The 19,057-nt window shown below is 46.1% G+C and overlaps 1 protein-coding gene across 3 annotated transcripts in view; it reads right to left on the bottom strand.

Moving 5' to 3' along the window:
• TBC1D4 (TBC1 domain family member 4) overlaps positions 1–19,057 on the bottom strand; it is a 1,514,114-nt gene that overhangs the window by 304,423 nt on the left and 1,190,634 nt on the right. For all 3 annotated transcript variants that reach the window (XM_069639269.1, XM_069639270.1, XM_069639271.1), the window contains one exon: positions 16,076–16,225. In XM_069639269.1, the coding sequence (XP_069495370.1) occupies positions 16,076–16,225 (150 nt within the window). The remainder of the gene's footprint in view (positions 1–16,075; positions 16,226–19,057) is intronic.

Raw genomic sequence — 19,057 nt, 5'->3', positions numbered from 1 at the left:
AGGCCGCTGATAAATCTAAAGATGCCATATAGATTGGACCATTAGCTTTGTTACGGGAAGCTGACAGTAAGTGTCCAAGAATGTGTGCATTAAGCTGAGTTCCCATAGCTTTCCGAAAGCCTACCTGTGCTTTGGAGAGAATACCTGCGGAAGTTATATATTTCTCCAATTCCCACAATACCAATCGAGCAAATATTTTAGCTGCCGTATCTATAAGGGCAATTGGCCTAAAGTTGGCCAGATCGTTCAAGGCTCCCTTTTTATGAATAGGGATCACAATTGCGGAGAGCCACGAATCTGGAATAACGCTTGAATGATATATTCTGTGATAACGGGGCAATAGGCATCGAGCCAAAAAATGTGGGTCATCCTTATACACACAGGGAGGCAAGCCATCTGGCCCTGCAGCTTTGGAGTACTTCAATTGAGTGATTGCCCTAATAACATCACTAAGAGTCCAGGGACACTCAGTCGGCATCTTCAAATGCAGATTCTCCGACTCCAAACCTCTGTGAGCAGCTGGTATTGCGTATCTTTCTGTGAAAAATTGTTGCCATACTGATCCAGATATAATCGCAGTCATACGCTCGTCCACCTTTCCCAATGGATTTCTCAATGCAACCCATACTTCTGTAATGTGTCTTTTGCAAAGTTGTTCCAACATCTGTTGGTTTTGGAGAGTGTGAGCTGCGTGACGCAACAATTTCATTTTGGACTTAAAGCGTGCTACGATGGATTTTTTTTAATAATATATGCTAGGGTGTTTAAATTACCAGCTCTTGCCAACCGCAGCTCTCGATTTTTGAGAGTTTTCAGCAACGCAACCTCCGCACTATATTTATGTGCACCTTTCGGAGTTTGTGCACCAATACAGGCCCTAGACAAACACTCTTGTGCTTTTGAATCATCCTAGCATTCAATTCATTAATTGTATCCTCGTTAACCCAGAGCAAACTGATCTCATTAAAAACCATCAGGTCTCTATTTATTAAGAACACCATTTGTCGGCAGGTACTTGGATGCCATCTCACAGTTATCATGTTCCTATCATTTTCAATCAAAGTCGTTACCACCATAACATCATACGGTTCAACCCGCACATGAAGCTTCGAAAGGAGCATGCGGTGATCGCTCAGTCCCACATCCAAAATCACAATGGGATCAAGCAGACCAGCGCATGCCCCCGATGCTAACATGTAATCTATAAGGGAGGACTGTTGTCCTTGATGCCAAGAGGCTTTAGTACTGTGGGGAGCTAGTGGAATAGGGTAAATTCCCCATGATTCAAAAAACTCAATCCATATTTTGCCTCCACCAAGAGCGTGTTGGAGGTAGAGTTGTGGCGGATGAATCCGGGGATTAGAGCCTTCTATCTCCAGACATGAGTTAAAATCTCCACCAATTAAAATTTCATGCTTGGGGAAATATACTGAAACCCTCTCCAACATTTGGGTTAGTTCCAGTATAGCAACATCGATTGGTTCAACACTGGGATGCCAGTAAATAGACAATAGAACTATGGCATAAGGGTTGTTAGGCAGAAACCTGTGCAGTTCCCTTAGGGAACACTGCAAAAGATTTAAGACTACAGGTATAGCAGTAAACCCACTTGGTAGCAGTCTGCACCACCCAGATTTACCTGGTAGCTGTGGCTGAGCAGTCAGACTTCCCTCAAGAAGAGTTAGGCAGTATGCAAAGTATACACAATAGGTACTCAAACACAATAGTACAAGCAAACACTGACCAGAGTTTGGTTTCAAAAGTATATAGTTATTTATTTTAAGAACACATAAGTTGAAAACACTCTAGCAATATATAGTAAAACACTTCAAACACAGTTATATGGAAAGCAGTCCCAACCCTTATTCCTAACTAGACAACTCTTGGTTAACACCACATAATTCAAACAGAGGTGAGTGCTTAACGTTAGATGACACTCTAGTGGTTCAAAGAAGGGAGGGAGAAAGAGCAGAATTAGGATAAACACACCACTCTAAGGTCAAGAACACTTTCAGTAGGCTCAAAGAAGCACAAAGTCACAGGTGAGCAAAAGTCACTAGGCAGGGCCCACTCTTAGAGCAGACAGAGCGAAAATGTGCCCAAGATCACACAGTTATTAGGGATTCAGAGTCTTGCAAAAGAGTTCAGAAAGAGTTTAGAGAGGCTTAGAAAGTTTAGCCAGGGTGTCCCAGGCACTCCCAGGTTCGAAAGCCGGGGGCTAAAACTACCCCGTACAGTCGGTGGCAAGGGAAGCCAGGCGGAACACGGTACCTTAAACGGGAAGGATCCTCCAGCGGTGGCAGTTGTTCCAGGCAGTGGCAGCAAGGCTCGACGTCGGTCAGGGAAGAAGAAGTTCTCGCTGAAGAGCAGAAGAAGAAGGTCGTTGCACTGCCCGGGAAGAAACCAGCCGCGGAGTCCTCCGGTTAAAGGGTTGTACCGACTTTCGCGGTTGTGGTAAAAGTGTGGTATTCCGGTTGCCGGGGTGCTTGGCACGGGCAAGGCGGCCACGAGATACCTCGAAGAAGCGGAAAGAAGGTGAAAACTGGTTGTCCCCACCAGTCAAGGGAAGGAGCCACTCCGTTAAGAGTTCTCCTCGGTCGTTGGGAAAAGTGGTGAGACGGTTCAGCAGGGCTCCACCGGGTGGTGTCGTCGTAGCAGGTCGGCTCAGCTCTTCCCTCGTCGGATTCTTGGTCCTGTGGCGACTTCTGAAGTTCCAGTCCCCAAAGCCCTGCTTTTATGCAGCAAACCCCCATTCACCCAGCCTAGCTGTCACTCAAACATGCTAAGTGGTGAGCCGGCCGGCTCACCACTTGGGCCAATCAGGACGGAGTGCGACTTGAATTACCAAGGTAACTCAGTCCAGGGTGCCTAAATCCCCCTCCACCCCTCCTAAGTACCCCAGACAGAGTGGCACCACTTTGGAGGGCTTCTGTGGAGAAGCCCGCCAAAAGTGGAACAAAGGGCTCCACTTTGGGTCAGAGTTACAGAGGCGAACGCCAACGCCATTTTAGAATCAAGTTTTGGCAAAAAATCCCAACCGGAGTTATAATAATAAATATATAAACCGGCGGTATGTTTGAGGCTACCGTAAATAAATAATTAAATGTGTTAGCCTAAAACAATGGGAAATCCCATAGGAAAATATTCGCGGTTGAATATAAAAAGTAGTTTCCACTGCCACCAGCCAAAACTCGATCAGGGGGGACGGAGACGTGCCCCTTCGACTAACAGACCCTGGGGCAATCGAATTGCCCCAGCCAGTACGTCCACAATATGATGGATTGTACTGGTTCTGTTCAGGATTTAAGACTAGTAAAGTCTTTGGTGACTTTACATGCCCTGGGAGACAGTAGTCAGTCCCAGGGTATGGAGTCTATGTTGGGGAGTCCCTAGGACACCCCTGGGTTACTGCACAGAGGGTGCTGTGTAACCCACATCACAAAAATATATGAGGCCCTATGGAGTAAAAGACCCCATAGCCCATTCAACACAAGGTTTAACCAAGAAAACACACTTCAAACATGCCCAAGAGTGAGGGTAAGAGAGTCTCACTCTTGGCAGGAGAAAAAAGAAACCCCAGAAATCCAGCAAAGCTGCTGGGGGACTCACTAGGTAGGGAAATTCAGCCTAAACAGAGAATTCTCCCTAACAAGGGTTACATCCAAAAGACTGCAATTCCACCAGTATGCAAGTATCTAGTTTCTCCACTAATCTGGATGTTACTTTCAGGCCGTTTTCAATTAATATTGCAGCTCCGCCAGATGGTCGCCCCGCCAATTGGCGTCGCGCAGGTACGTTAAAGGCAATGTAACCATCAAGTACGATGTCATACAGTGCCATTGTTTCCTGCAACAGTATGACGTCAGGTCTGAGATGAACCGCCAGACGACCATGCCATGCCATAAGATTTTTCATGCCGCAACAATTCCAAGTTGCGACACTGATACCTGGTGGTTATAAATTAGTGGATTCCGGTTTCATAGCAGCTGCCACTTTAATCAGTGGTTCCAGCCATGAGAGGCCACTTAACACCTGTGTTAGTGAGGCCAATCTTTGAGTCAATTCGATAGTTTTCTGTTCATAACCCACCACTATGGGAGGTTTGACCTGCTCCTTGGGTGTCGGAAGGTCAAAGTCAAGAAAAGACCACGCATTCTCCATGTCTGCAAACAGACAGGGAGAGACTCCCAATATTTCAAAGTCATCCGCGAAATCCAAAATTAATTTAGTAATGATTTGAGATTGAACTCTACACAGAGCTCTATGGTTGTTGTGCGGAGCTAACTTGATCCAATCCAGGTCCTTGGGTGCCAGATTCCTTAATAAAGGAATCTGGAAAAAGGTATTCATTAAAAATGACCTGTTGATCCTTGCTAACCCATTAATCTCTGGGTTGCTGGTCCATCCAATAACCTGTTTCATATCATTTGGGGTTTCAGACAAAGACTGAGGGACTTGATGGTTTTCTAATGGCAATGTCATCTCTGTTGAGTCAACCTCAGGTCTGCCATGAACTACCTGAGGCAAGGGGGCAGGTAGAGTGGAGGCCAAAGTTAGATTCACCTCAGGTGCAGCTGAATGTGCCACAACAGCTTCTAGTTTCAACAAGTTGGGGGGACGGCCTACATCAGCATTCCCATCAACACAGGGGACACTACCCTTTGTCGCTCCACTCAGACCGTCTGCTTCATTTTTCTGTAGGACCAACCCAGTATTCACTGGGAACATGTTCTTGTTTGGGGGACAAAGACCATTCCCTACTTCTTGGGGTCTGTCGACCAGTTTTTTATTTACAATGGTTGGAAAAAACTGTGGAGTTGTAGTTGGGCTTTCGTTAGGGGGTTTTGGGGGACTGCGCAGATAGCACTTGAACATTACCGCGTTTCAGTGCTTTGATCTGCAAGAGTTTCTTGCTTTCTTCATTTAGATCATGGAGATCCAGTGTTAGGTCAACTGACCTATCACCCGATTTCGCACATACACAATTTGGGGTATCTTTACTAGGCTGAAGCCCCTTTTCTGGTGCCACGTTCTTAGATGCCTTCTTCTGGTTGCTTTTAGCTAAATGTAGGCGTTTTTGGGCTTGTAAAAAGGCTTTTTTTGCCTTTCGAGAGACAAAATGTTTCATCTTGCTCAGCTGTGCCCATAGGCCGGCAGCTTGGCAACAACGGTACCGGAAGCTCCGCACTTGCTTGTGCGTCAATGGTTGCTGTCAAAGCTGAGTGACTATCCGGAGTTGTTGGTTCACCACTAACTGTCTCAATACCACCACAGAGCCCTGTAGATGCCAGGGACTGAGATTTTGAGACCACATTGAAGAGTAAACGTTCCACCTGGAGTAAGCGATCATGGTGAAGCTTTGATACCTCTAAGAGATCTATTTCCCCCGAGGCACAGAGATCGTTTACATCACTGCTCACACCTTGCACCACATGCGAGTACAACCTATAAGGTGGCCATACCATTGGGGGTCCAACGTCCGTCTGAGTACCCTGTGAACGTGAAACCAAACTAGATGGAATCAGGGTATGTGACCCAGCAAATTTCAACATAATTTTTTCAAATTGGGATAGATAGATTGACCTCGAGTTCTCTTCTGCAAGTATGAACCCATCTAGTCTAGCTATTTTTTCTTTCATAAAGGCCAAAGAACCATGCATCTCCCTTACAGAGCAATGAGTAAGTTCATGGCCTTTATCAAGCAAATTAAGAATGTGCGAGATCACTGGGAAGTTAAAGGGCTCGTGGGCAAGAATGTCTGCAGGCGAGTCCTCAGGAGTCGAAACAGCCCTACCGATCCTCTTTAAGTTACCCAATCCCACATCCTCATTCACTGTGGAAAAAGCCACCCGGGTATGGGGCAACTCAGTCTCTTTATTGTGAGCACATCCTTCGTGCGGATTTGCAAGACCAAATAAACTAACACCTCCCACACCCGACAAAGAGAGCCCTGGAAGATCCCTTCTAGGACCCAACTGTTCTTTGAAGCTGGAAGCATTCAAATGGTGAAAATGCACTTGTTCCCGAAAAGGGAAAGAGCGAGAAGCAGGAGAGGAAGGGCCGAGAGAGAGCCTTACTCGTTTGCCCAATTCATCCATGATTGTGGGAGCAAGCATAGATGTGTCAGAGACATGGGCGAATCCCTCCTGTGAATGGGATACAATACAATCAATATCATGAACACGAGCCAACGGGCAGTCCATCTCACTATTACATTCATTGGCATCTTGTACTGAGAAGGTCAAAGGGGGGTGATCCTGGGCCTGTCCTGCGGTTAAAGGATCAGCACTAACCGCCTGGTCCATCATTGGTGAATCTTCCTGATCTGTAGGTACAGGGGGTGGGTGGGTCAAAGCCCCACCTTCTAACGGGGCTATTTTGTCAACAGCTAAATGAACCAATACATTAGCAACAGGTATGGGTTCCTTCGCTGGGCTTGCCAATTCGACCTCAACTGAGGTTGACATTGATCAGAGTGATTTTTTAGTAGGTGGCAACAAGGGCAGGGTGGTGTTTGCGCTTTTAGACCCTTGATTCTTACCCGGGCCTTTAGAGAGATTGACAGACTTATTGTTACTTCTCAATGCCCGACCCATTTCCTTTACCTGATCGCCAACAAGAAAAGGCAGGGTACTTCACTCACAATTACAATGCTCCTCCCACAAAATATAAACACGTCTGGGAGAGTTCAGACAAGAGGTCAACAAAATATAACTTCCCACCCAGCTTCCACCAACCCCTTGATATGCATAACAGCACCACAAATATGGAGAAAACACACCCCAAACAGTAGATAAGATCTAATAGACAACTCAGTGTAGATAGAGCACAACAAACTTTAAATACAGCGCGAAACAATACAGAGAGCACGGGGATCCCTTCAAAGCTTCAACATGAATAAATGTGTTAACCTGAGTAAGTCCTTGTGCATTCAATTGTGATACATGCTCACTTCAGGCCATATTTTCTGTGCATAGCCAGCTGTAGCTCTTGATTTCCCGTTCACGATTCCAACCAAGCCACCACAGCCTTGTGTCAATAGTTCACTTTGTGAAAACCCCAACTGAGACTCCCCAAGCTTGCCCAAGAGCACCTGGCTCAAAAGGAGACGGCGAGAATCGTGGTGGCCGTATTGAGAAAGTTTCATAAACGCAGAATGCTCAAACAAGCAGTTTGTTCAACAAGATATTCCCCTAGCAGGTTCAAAGGCCTGGGGCCCACAGTCACCTGCTTAAGGGAAACACTAGACACTACCAGTATGCTGGCAAAACTGATTTTTCCCCTTACCAAGTGCACCACCTACTTGCAGCCGAGGGTTCAAAGGCACAAGGCCCACAGTCACCCTCAGGTCATAGATCTAAATGCCCACTGAGGCAAGAATATGTCACCACATGTAAGCAATAGAACTGCACCAGGCAATAATTAGGCAACTTGTTGGCTATTTTGAAACAGCATAGAAGCAGGGCCGAAACAGAGAAAGGTTTCAAAGGCCTAGAGCCCGCAGTCACCCTTTTCCCAAAATCCTCTGGACCTCACTGTACAAACTATAGAGAAGGTAACAGAGTAGGCTCCCGCCAACACCTTATAACTGAGGACAATCAAGGTAGGCAGAACAGGATTACGGACATCCAGGTACCACTTAAATAGAGCTTGAGGCAATGGTGGGTAGAAGTGGCGCACACGTAGCGAGCTTAGCTCGATTTTTCATAACATGCACCCTCTCCATGGGTGCTCACAGAGCAAAATTCTCAATACGTGGGCAGTTTTTTTTTTTTTTTATAAAAGTACATGGCTGATTTTCATAAATAAACAATAAAACTCCATTAGACAGTCAAAACGGCAGTGGAAAAGCATGACCCAGTGGTCATTTCCCGCAATAGTAAGCCTTCACAAAGTTTTCTTGCGATCTCAAGGCGCGCGAAAGTCTTACCGAAATGGTCGGGATACACCTCCACACCACGCAACCACCAAACACAAAACACACTGCTGACACACCGCGCCGCGCTCCGCGCCTGCGCGGTGTGTATGTAGTCTGTGAGTCCGATTTGATGAACACAGAGAAGGGACTTCAAATGAATGGATGATCCTCCTCAGAACGCAAGGAATCAGAAGGGATACAAAGTAGCGTCCTCTCTCTCAGCCTCAACAAAACACACTGCTGGCACACCGCGCCGCGCCTGCGCGGTGTGTATGTAGTCTGTGAGTCCGATTTGATGAACACAGAGAAGGGACTTCAAATGAATGGATGATCCTCCTCAGAACGCAAGGAATCGGAAGGGATACAAAGTAGCGTCCTCTCTCTCAGCCTCGACAAAACACACTGCTGGCACACCGCCTCTTTCTTGAATAGGTTCTCAGTTCATCAATAGCAACAATAATTGTGTTGGTCAGGATGATTTGCCATCTTTCATAATTTCTAAAGAAATATAGCACCAAAACATAAATGTCTCGGTAAGGACCTCCTTGTAGGACTTCTTCAACTTACACCTGGTCTACTTCAATGCCAGGCCCACAACCTCAGTTCTCCCTAGTTTACTCCCATGCCAGGCCCACTTATTCACAGATTTGCCATCCGGGCATACTCCCGTGCCCGAACAGCATTTCAAAACAACAAGTGCTTGTGTGGTTTAAAGCAATGGACAAGAGGTTCACAACAGCTTCACAATATTCAACAAATTGAAGCTTCAAAACAACTCTTCCGGGAAAACAAGATTCACAGTGATGCTCTTTCATACACCTTTGCAAATGATGCTCCTCTCCCCCTGGATATCTTTTCCCAGAAGGGCAGCCTTTTTGCTACTTTTTTCCCCATCACACCAGTAACCAAAGACTGAAAGATATAGGGTCCCTTTCTGCTTTTCCCTTGGTTTTGGCATTGTGTGTTTATCCCAGATGTTGGCATATGTTGTACACAATATGGGCAACGCACCTTCAGAGTTTATATACCTTGCACTAGCCGCCTTCTGCTGTTGGCAACATTTGCTAGCATATATTTGCCTTGGTCTTAGTCTTGCTTGGCTTGGGCAATGCTTGCAAGTATCAACTCTCAACAAAGTCACCCCCTCAGATTGCTGGGTTTTCCACAAACTCACACTTTTAAGGTTAGAGTCATTTGGCTTTGTTACAATAAGGTTTTGCTGCTTTTACCCAGTTCGGTATTCAAAATACACTTGGGAATCACTTTAACTCATACAAGAGTGGTGCTTCTGCTGCTTGGTAATCGCTTGGTATTCAAAATTGTTCTATGAACTACTTTTACTTCTATGCAAGCGTTTCCCACTCATCGAACCCCTGCTTCTGACACGAAAGTGCTTAAGGAGTGCACTGGGCTCACTACCAACTTGTGAACTCACCGGGTCAGACTTCCCACACGCCACCTACAATTGGAGCTCTTCTTGCTCCTGCAAGCTTCACACTTCCTGCTGCGGAGTCTCTGCAGATCAAATTACCAGGGGGAAGCTTTCCTCTGGTAGACTTCCTGCTGCGCAACCTTTGTGCTTCAGATTTCTGGTGAGACAGACCCTCTCAGGACCGGCAGCTGATATCTGCCAGACAACGGTCCCGTCGTCTTCTCTCTCCTTCAGCTTCTGGCTGGGCTGCTTGCACGGACCACACTGTTTCTGCTTCTTCAACAACTCTGCCTCTTCTCTCTTGGCTTGCACCTCAGGGGGCTTTTTAAGCCTCTCTGTCTCCCTCAGGTGTGGGTCATCTGCATTAATGAGCTGAATACTCCTGCAACATTGTATCTTTTCGGCCCTCTTCTTCATCCCAGTACTTAGGGAATTATAGGACTTGAAGTCCATAACGGAAATTTTAGGGTTTTGAGTTTCTGTTTTACTTTTAAACCACAGTTTGTTCCTTATAATATTTTTTAAAGGAACATCATAAGGGTTTAGCCATTAGCCTGGATTGGAAAGGGAAAGGCAATTCTTTTAAGCTGCTGTTATTCACACATTTCCTTTCACTGCACCTTTGGGTGTGAGGGAGGTCTTCAACTTTACAGGACTTCCAGATTCTAAAAGGGTTTTGATTTCTCCCAGGGTCTAGGGGTCCATGATTGTTTTAACCCTTACTTATATGTACATCTTGTGGAACAGCAAGATGATTATTACAACAAACCATTACATACTTTGGCATTGTAGAGCCATCCTCCCCCAGAAGCTCACTGTCTCCCGAGCCCTGGTTCTCTCAAGGCTGGACTACTGTAACAGCCTCTATCTTAATCTGCCTGCCTCCACTCTCCGCCCTCTGCAACTTATCCAGAACAGAACTGCGAGACTTGTCCTTGGCCTCAAGCCCAGGGACCGTATCTCTCCAGGACTGAAATCTCTTCACTGGCTCCCAGTGGCTGCGAGGATTAAGTTCAAAACCCTCTGCATTGTCCACAAGGCCTTCTGGGGCCTGGGGCCACAATACCTTCAACTCTCTCTTCCTAAATATCTGCCTTCACGAGCCCTTCGCTCATCCGTCTCCAACTCCCTCATGGTCAGCCGCTTCTCGAAGCAACGAGCTGGGGGTAGATCTCTCTCCGCAGCAGGGGCCTCCCTCTGGAACAGCCTTCCTGCCTCCCTGAAACTTGAGGAGAACCATCTCCGGTTCCGGAAGCACCTCAAAACCTTCCTCTTCGCTTCTGCCTTCTCTCTCCCTCTCCCCTGCTAAACCTGCTAAACTCCCCACTGAAGTTTGCACTAAACCTGCATCTGGGCCACTCTGTGACCTCGGTCCAGGGCCCAGCCACTCTCCACTTGCACTGCCTCCCTGGCTCCCCCTGCACTGTGGGACTGTCACTGCATCCCTACAGCCCCCTTCCCAGCACTTGCTCTGCACTTACCTCGCACTTGCCACCAGCTGGCCCTTTTATTATTATTTATTATTTTATTACGCTACTTACCTTGTACTGCACTTTCCCCCCCACCTCCTCCCCCTGCACTTTCTCCTTTTCCCCTTACCTCTGCACTTGCGCGATCTGAATGACACCTGGCCTAGTAGGATCGTTTGTCTGTCTTCCCCTTGTTTCCCCCCCTCCCTGCCTCGTCGCGCCTTGAAACACTTGTGTATAGGCGCGTTACAAATACCATATCATATCATATCATATCATTAAGGAAGACAAATACTGCATCTTCTCCCAAGGAAGCCTTTCACCCCCTGGGCCTTTTCTCCTCATTTCACCCCTATGGTCTACCTGCTCCCACCAATCTTACTCTCTCCTACTAATCTACACACCACTACTGCTCTCTCGCACACAACTACCCCACTCCTACTCACCTCTCGGCACTACATCTCACTCTTCTCTACCACTACCTTCTCTCCACACTACAACTTCTACTCCACCCACACCATCTCCCTCATTCAACCACTTTTCACCCTTCCACTCACCTTACCATGCACTCCCTACTCGATCAATCTGACTCTCACACCGTCCATGCTCACTCACACCCAATTACCACTTTCTCTCACAAACCAACACTTCACCTTGCACACTCCTTCAGTAACTCTCCTCCATGCCTTTCTGCACCATCCTTTCTCAGCCTGGTCTCTTGTTCCTTCACCTTTTCCTTCCTTGATCGCACCCAAATAACCCACATCCTCCTGTGTCTTGCCCCTCCCTTTGTCCTACTCCTTCCCCCTCCATTGGCCATCTCCCAAACCTGGTGCCCGGGCCAACCACTAGCTTACTTCTCCATCCTGGGAGTTGTTACATGTGAGTAAAGGCATGAATGGGGATTAAGCCCTTCCCCTTTCCAATGCTCGGTCCTGTCGGGTCTCGGTAATGGTGGCCAGCTATTGCAACAATCAGTCTTAAAGTCCAAGTTCATAAGCAGGCTTTGGCCTCCTATGTATGATGAGAATGCATAACAGGACTGCTCCATGGCCGGGTAGCAGGTAACAGTCTCTTTCTCATGAGTATCCGCACTGCTCTGCAGTACAAACCACTGCTCGCTCTGCTCTTGGGTGTAGTCACCTGTGGGGCTCTGTCTGAGAAGGCAGCTTGGATTGTTGGTCTGCTTGCTGAGGTTTTATGGTACATGCAGTTCTCGTCCACGCTCCTAGTTAGGCCGTTTGTTCACTCCTTTCCCGCCAAGTCTGGTAATTTCCCTGGGGAGACAGAGACAGACTGGCAAGCATCATGGTATTGGGCAAGACATGGTGGTACTTGTATCAAGCATAGAGGCACAAAAAGAATGGACAGGGACTGGTGCCCTACTAACATCTACACCCCGCCTTTGGGGTAGGAATGCACCAAACAGTCTGGGAGCCCCTCTACTGAGAACGAACATGACCAAAAAACCTGTTCTTTGGGAAGGTTCACACTCGGGAGGGTCTACAACCATGTTTTAGCTCACTGTACCTTACACAGAGTAGAAATATCCATTGCATATCAGTCTGGTCCCACCCACGTAGGCAGTCCAGCACTGAAATGCTAGTCAATTATCCTTTGAACAAGAATAATAACAGCAACACCAGACACGTGTTTCGGCCTAGTAGGTCTCATTAGTGAGATGAAGCTGTGCCTCTCTAAGCACAGTGAGCATGGGTTGTAGACCCTACTGAGTGGGAACCTACCCAGAGAACAGGTTATTTGGATTTGTTTGTCCTCGGTAGAGGGGCTCCCAGACCTTTTACATATATGTTTAGGGACTTGGGGGTTTCACACTAAGTTACCCAGGGTAATCAGACGTGGACCCCTCGCTCACATTGCTTCTTGAGTGGCAAACTACCCAGAGAACAGGTTATTTGGCCTCATTCGTCCTCGGGAGAGGGGCTCCAAGACCTTTTGCATACCTGTGATAGGAAAGGATCTAAGAATCCGTATGTTAGGCCTCCTTCCCAGGCTGAAAGGGGACCCATTCCCTCTTGAAAGGGTTGGATAACCCTGTTGCACTCAGCACAGTGAGAGAAGAATGACCAGTCACAGTGGTAGCAGTACCCAACCCAATCAATATAAAGGAGAATAGAAATTTGTTTTGACAAGGGGTAACTTGCCAGAAGTTGTTATACTGACAAGTTAGAGCCACTCGTAAAGTGTCAACTAGGCCACTCAGCACAAGGGTTGCCCAAGTGTGTTTGCCCCAAAGTCAGTGTTTATACTAAAAGGGAATAAACCTCTGCCACAGAGTTCCATGAAGTTCAATGCAGCAGTCTAAAGAAAGCACACATGCACTTGCTGGTACAGGAATGCAACCTCAAGCTGCCAAAAGGTTTACAAATATTTTGGAATGCCAAACTTTATCTCTGTCAATGGTACCCATCCGATGAAGCAAAAATTATTCTTCTGAGTAAGTAATTTTCCTCAGCAGTAAAGGAGACTTTAACGTTACCAGAGATGTTGCTGGGTCACAGACAAAGGCGATTTGGGTGTGGTGCAACTGTCCTGAAGCAGTTGGCACAGGTCCAGCAGCCAGGCAGTCCAGACTATGGGCCAGCAATGCTATCAGGTAACCTCAGGGTTCCTCTGAGTCCCAACGGTCTCAGACAAAGGCTGGGTTTTCTTAAGATTAGAGAATCTTTTGTAACCCTAGGAACCTGGCACTACAGGTTATTTATGCTCAGTCATTCAGTCCTCCTACCTCTTCTTGTCTAACCAAGCAAGAAGCAAGACTTCTTCTGGAGAAGAGGGTTCTGGGGGCTTTAAGCCCAGCTGGTCCCACCAGGTCAAGAGGAGTACCGCTCAGGGTTCTCTGTGGTCAGTTAAGTAGATTGGTAGCCGCAGAACTCCACAGTGTTTTACCTTTGGAGTATGAACCTGGGTAGGTTGCTGCAGTTGCTTCAGGATGCTACATTCAAACTATTCCAGGCTCTTTCCCCTGGCAAACACTTGAGATGTAGAATCAGCCTTGAATGCAGACATCCTACTCCATTACTTGACAGGTCTTGTCTGTCAGCCCCAACCTCAGGCTTGCTGAGCGGGCTCAAGGTTGCTAAAATCATATTTGGCCACATAGGCTTCCTTTCACAAAAGTTTAAATTTCAAATTTAGCTGTGAAACTCCTTCAGAACTACTAATACAACAGCGCCACTCAGGACTTTCACCTTCACACCAGAGATACTATAGTTGCAACTGTAGCACTAAAGGGTTGCTGAAATTCTTATTGGTTATTTCCCTTGGCCTGTTTATATATGCAAAGATCAGCTCATTGAAATTTCCGGTGGGTGAAGATTATTGCAGTTATACAAGTATTTGGGGTGGGACCAAGCCTGATTTGTATGTGGTCTTTTTCTCCTTCTGTAATGACATTACAGGCTGAAATAAAATGGTCTGGAGGGTTGTACAGAGCAATATCAGAGGTTATGACTAATCACCTCGCAGTTTCGATAAGGACACCCAGAGTGAGACAGGTATGCCCAGAAGTGGGTACCAAGCCTGCTGTCCCTAGAGATGCAAGCTACACCTCACTGACAATGCCCAGTGGGGCTGAAACATGCCTGGGGATTCTTGTGGTCTCAAGCAGAAGGAATGGGACATAGCTGTTCAGACTGTACTGCCCCTTTTGCCTTTTGAGGTGAAGCCAAGACTGATTTGCATGTGGTATTTCCCCTTCTGTAAAAGCATGACAGTCTGACAAACAGTAGCCTGGAGGGTTACTCAGAGCAATGCCAGAGGTTTTCATTACTTCAAAAACTTTGTCATCACACTGTACTTTTGCAACAGACCTAGCAATACCATTGTTCATTGACTTTTATCCCATACTTGGACTTAATCAGTAGACCTACATATTAATGTTCCTTAAAGAACATTTTTAGAATAACCTTTAAAAACATGCCATGTATGAGCCACTTATGCTATTAGACACAGGGATAGTGTCAATATTTTTAAATATGTTTTTTGCATTAAAATGTTAACTTTTAGAAATTTCGGAACCCTAGACAGACACGTGAGGATTGGGTCATTTGTCTAAGCTTTATTTCAGCTTTATTTCAAATATGTAATTATTATGAGACTCTTATTATGGCTACTGGCTGCCTTTTACGGCTTAGGATAATGTACTTAGACTTTGTGAAATGAACACTCCTACTGTAATTCAATGGGTTTTATTGAATTTGTTTGAAAACTGAATTGCTTGCACATACTGTCACTTTAAAAAATATGGTTTTGTAAGCAGGCACTTTCTTATGTTGGTTAATTTGGATTAGTGTTAAATGACTGACACTTATTTAGGGATGCTGTGTCTGCCTAATGTGATCTGCATTGACAAAGTAAATAGGTGTCCATGTGAAACTTGCATGTGAGCGTTGGCGCTTTTTACAAAAGAAATGCAAAAGACATTTTACCAGCTAATGGCAGATTCATTGCAATTTATGTAAATCTAGCAAATGCAAATAATTACAAATGAGTTACGTAAAACAGATTTATAACAATGATAGGAAAAGGGTGTTAAAGGGGTAGAAAATGTGAGTGACAAAGAAATAAAACACCTGGTTATTAATGCTTAGTAAACAAAAGTGAAAGCCTGATGGGGTGTAAAAGTGAGAGTAATGGGCATCAATCATTTTGTGTAGTGCTAGACAGTGTTTTCATAAGGAAACGCGCATTAGTACATATTTTTATTATTATTATTGGGTTTTTCATACTGCAGCAGCTCACCACCGTAGTAGTCTCAAAGCACGTAAACCTTGTCCTAGTTAAGGGGCATTAGGTTCCGTTCAGGGACAGCAGGACCTTAGTCTGCCTACAAAACTTTGACCGGAAAAAGGTGCAATATAAGACAAAATGACTTTGGCAAAGTAAAATCCAGTGAGGGCATTATGCGGGTGATAGGCAGAGCTTGCTGTGTTGTAAATGTTTATGTGAAGTCTGGATGCGTGAGGGGCTCGAAATGTGCTCGGCCTAAGTATATAGTCAGTAAAAGGAAAAAAAGCTGGTGGGATATGGCATGTACTAAAATGTGTTTCGGTGCAACATTAGGACTGTAATGAACAGCATCTGAGACACTCTGTATGACAAAAATAAATAGTCTGAAATGTCTACTACTCTATACCAATAGCAACACATCTTCAGAACATGACAGCAGAAGTACTAACACTAGCAAGACACAAAAGAAGTAACACACAAGAAAAAAGCCATTTGGTTGTTTACCTTCTTTAAGTGTGGCAAGAACTTCTTCCATGTCACACCTTATCTTGTTCCGGCAATTTAGCTTCTTATCCCACAGGGATGAAACATCTTTTTGGCAAATGTCTTCATAGTCCAATTTTACTTTTTTAGATTGGAGTTCATCTCGGCTTGCTATAATACAATCAGATACAAAAGATTTGTCATTATATTGTGAAAACATCTGGCCAAAATGGCATCATAAATAGATTATCATGCTCACCCATGAAGAGATCAAAGTTCTTCAAAATACTACATTTAAATGTTTGAAGAAAGAAAATATAAATCAATTGGCATATATATTTCGTAGAGAAACTACTGTGCTCCAATTGTTCATAATTTACCAATTGGATGCCATGTAAGGAAAGCCAAAGTTGTGAAATAAGGAAGCTTGAATGGGTAATTTGCGTATGCAATTCAAGAAAGGAGGACACCAATTGGCAATTTACGTATGCAATTCAAGAAAGGAGGACACAAATTGGTAAAAGCAGAGTATTACAGTTGCAACCTGCACTTCGAATTGAACTGACAAGCTGAATCCTTCTATAGAACCCAGATGCAGAATACCATAATGCTGAGAGTTCTACAGCCAACAACATGGAATATGTCCTTCACAGAAGACGAAAAAGTCTGTTATTTTATTTGTTAATTATTATGGGAAAGTGCTCCAAGTGTGTCAAGAACCATACCTGAAACAACATTTTAAATGCATATATGTTTGTTATCAGGATGATGCTTTTTTACAGCGAAGGCGACATGGATCTTTATTACTGCAGGCAATTCCCTACCTCTGGTGCTGAATGATCCAGAGTTTGTGTGATAAAAAAACAATACTATTTTGGCAATTTTACTTCAGAGTGGAGGATGAGAATCAGACTGTGATAAAAAGTAGTATGCGCTTGAAAATGGACACTATACTATGAGGTAAATGACTGATGTTGTCCTTCTAACTCAGACCTCCAGAGGTTGTATACATCTTCTGTGAGATATTTATGGAAGTTCTCGGAAAACTGTCTAAACATACCATCTTCAACAGACACGTATGACTGAAAAATGGTTGGCATTGATGTTTTAACAGCGATGGATACAACACAAGTCTACTCAAAAGGACATCTTTGGCAAATGTGCTTGTTTTTGTAAGGAACAAGTTACTTACCTGTAACTGTTGTTCTCCAGCATGGGTCTGGCATGGACCCAAGCCATGATCCCTCCACGAACCAGTTCTACCTGTTGCTCAGCTGCAGCCTGGAACCCCTTTCAACTCTTCCTCCCACTCGCCCCACCCTATAATTTCAATCTCCCCTTTGTCTTGGAACGAAGGCTCTCTGAATCCTGCAAAACGAGTTCCACTTGTTGTGTCCATCATGGGTGGTGGAGAGTGGAGGGGGCTCTGGAACGCCTCTTGTCCCATGTAATATCCCAAGTAACTAAGCTAGCCTCTGCTTTCTTGCACACTTTCTGGGAACCTCCTAATTCCCCAGTCCTGCAATTAATCTCCCCCTTGGAGCCCAACTGCCCTGCACTCTATAATTCTAATCACACAGAATCTAGAGTCCCCATTGTGGGAATGGGTTGGGGTGGGCTCTAGAAGTACAACTGTCCTCCACCTTGTAATTACCTGAAAATGTGTGCCCATAGCCCCGCCCCTGAAAACAACAAACGTGTCCCTGGCAACAACCAAACAAACCAGTTGCCTGGTTTCCCCTTCCCTGGAGACCACACAAAAATGTATCCCTGGCAACCAAATGTTGTGTTCCTGGGCGGGAGCAAAAGCCTTATATAAGCCTGTAGAAAAAGGACTGGGGCCCCTCTTTTTTTGGTTGCTGGTGGTGGTGTTCTGACGGGGGGTAGCAGAGGTCAGGAGCCCCCTTCCACAGGTACCCTTGTCTTCCCTCTACATACTTCCCCTCCTTTCCTCCTCAACCTGCTCTTTATTTCTACCAGTAGGGCTCCTGGCGTGTCTGCCCCTCCCCTGTCTCTCCCAGAGTCTCTGTGCCTGCCCCCCTCTTCCTGTGCCCCGGTCTCTCTCTCCCTGTGACCCCCTCTATCTCCCCCCCATGTGTCTCTCCCTGTGCGTGCCTCTCTCTCTTATCCCTGTCACCATCTTTACAAGCCCAACTGTGCCTGTCCCCCACTCCCTGTGTTTGACTCCCTATGCCCCTGCCTCTCCCCCTCCCTGTGTCTATGTGCCGGCCCTCCCTCTCTGTGTGTCTTTCTCCCTGTGCCGCTGCCTCTCTCTCTCCATGTGCCCATCTCTCTCTCCCTGTGTGTCTCTTTTTGAGCGGCTAAGCGCCTGCCTCTCTCTCTCTTTTCCCCCCTCGCCATCTCTACCAGCCCCCCTCCTCAAACTCCCTCTCCGACCCTTCCCTTTCTCCCTTGGTGTCCCTTCCCCGCCTGCATCCAATAGCACTCCCCAGGCCCTGCGTTTCATGCCAGTGGGTGTGCCTAGCTAGATCAGCGTATCAAATGTATCCTGCAGGCAATGAGTTTACTCCTCTTCCTTTAATAAATCTGTTCCTGGTTTCTACAAATACTTTGGTACCTTCATTGTGTTCCCACTTCAGTGCAGTCTGCCTGCTATTGCCTGAGGGGGGACCCAGTCCGTCTGCGTACACAAAGCACCCCAACCAGGTCTGTTGACTCCCTGGTCCAAAACTGTGGCTCTGACTGGGGTCTCCAACACGACCTCCCCCATTTTGGCCTGCCACCCACTTCCACAGTTTTCTGGTGCCTGTGCCTCAGATCCAGAACCAGGTCTAGGTCCCTAGTCACCCGAATAACACCTTAATGTCTGCACCATCTCTGAGTAAACTCACCCCTGTTCTGCGGCCTGCACTCTTCTCGTCTGTCTATTTTTCCTCTGTCCATTTTCCCTCTTTTACAATCTACAGACCAGTCCAACAGAAGAGGAGGTCCTGCCCCGAGAGCTGTCCCACATGTGCGTGGCTGCCGGACCAAGTAGTAAGT

Source organism: Ambystoma mexicanum, chromosome 7q (assembly GCF_040938575.1).
Source record: "Ambystoma mexicanum isolate Mex_15411 chromosome 7q, UKY_AmexF1_1, whole genome shotgun sequence".
NCBI lineage: Eukaryota > Metazoa > Chordata > Amphibia > Caudata > Ambystomatidae > Ambystoma > Ambystoma mexicanum.
Note: the sequence above shows the minus strand (reverse complement) of the source record. Positions and strands in the feature narration are given on the sequence as shown.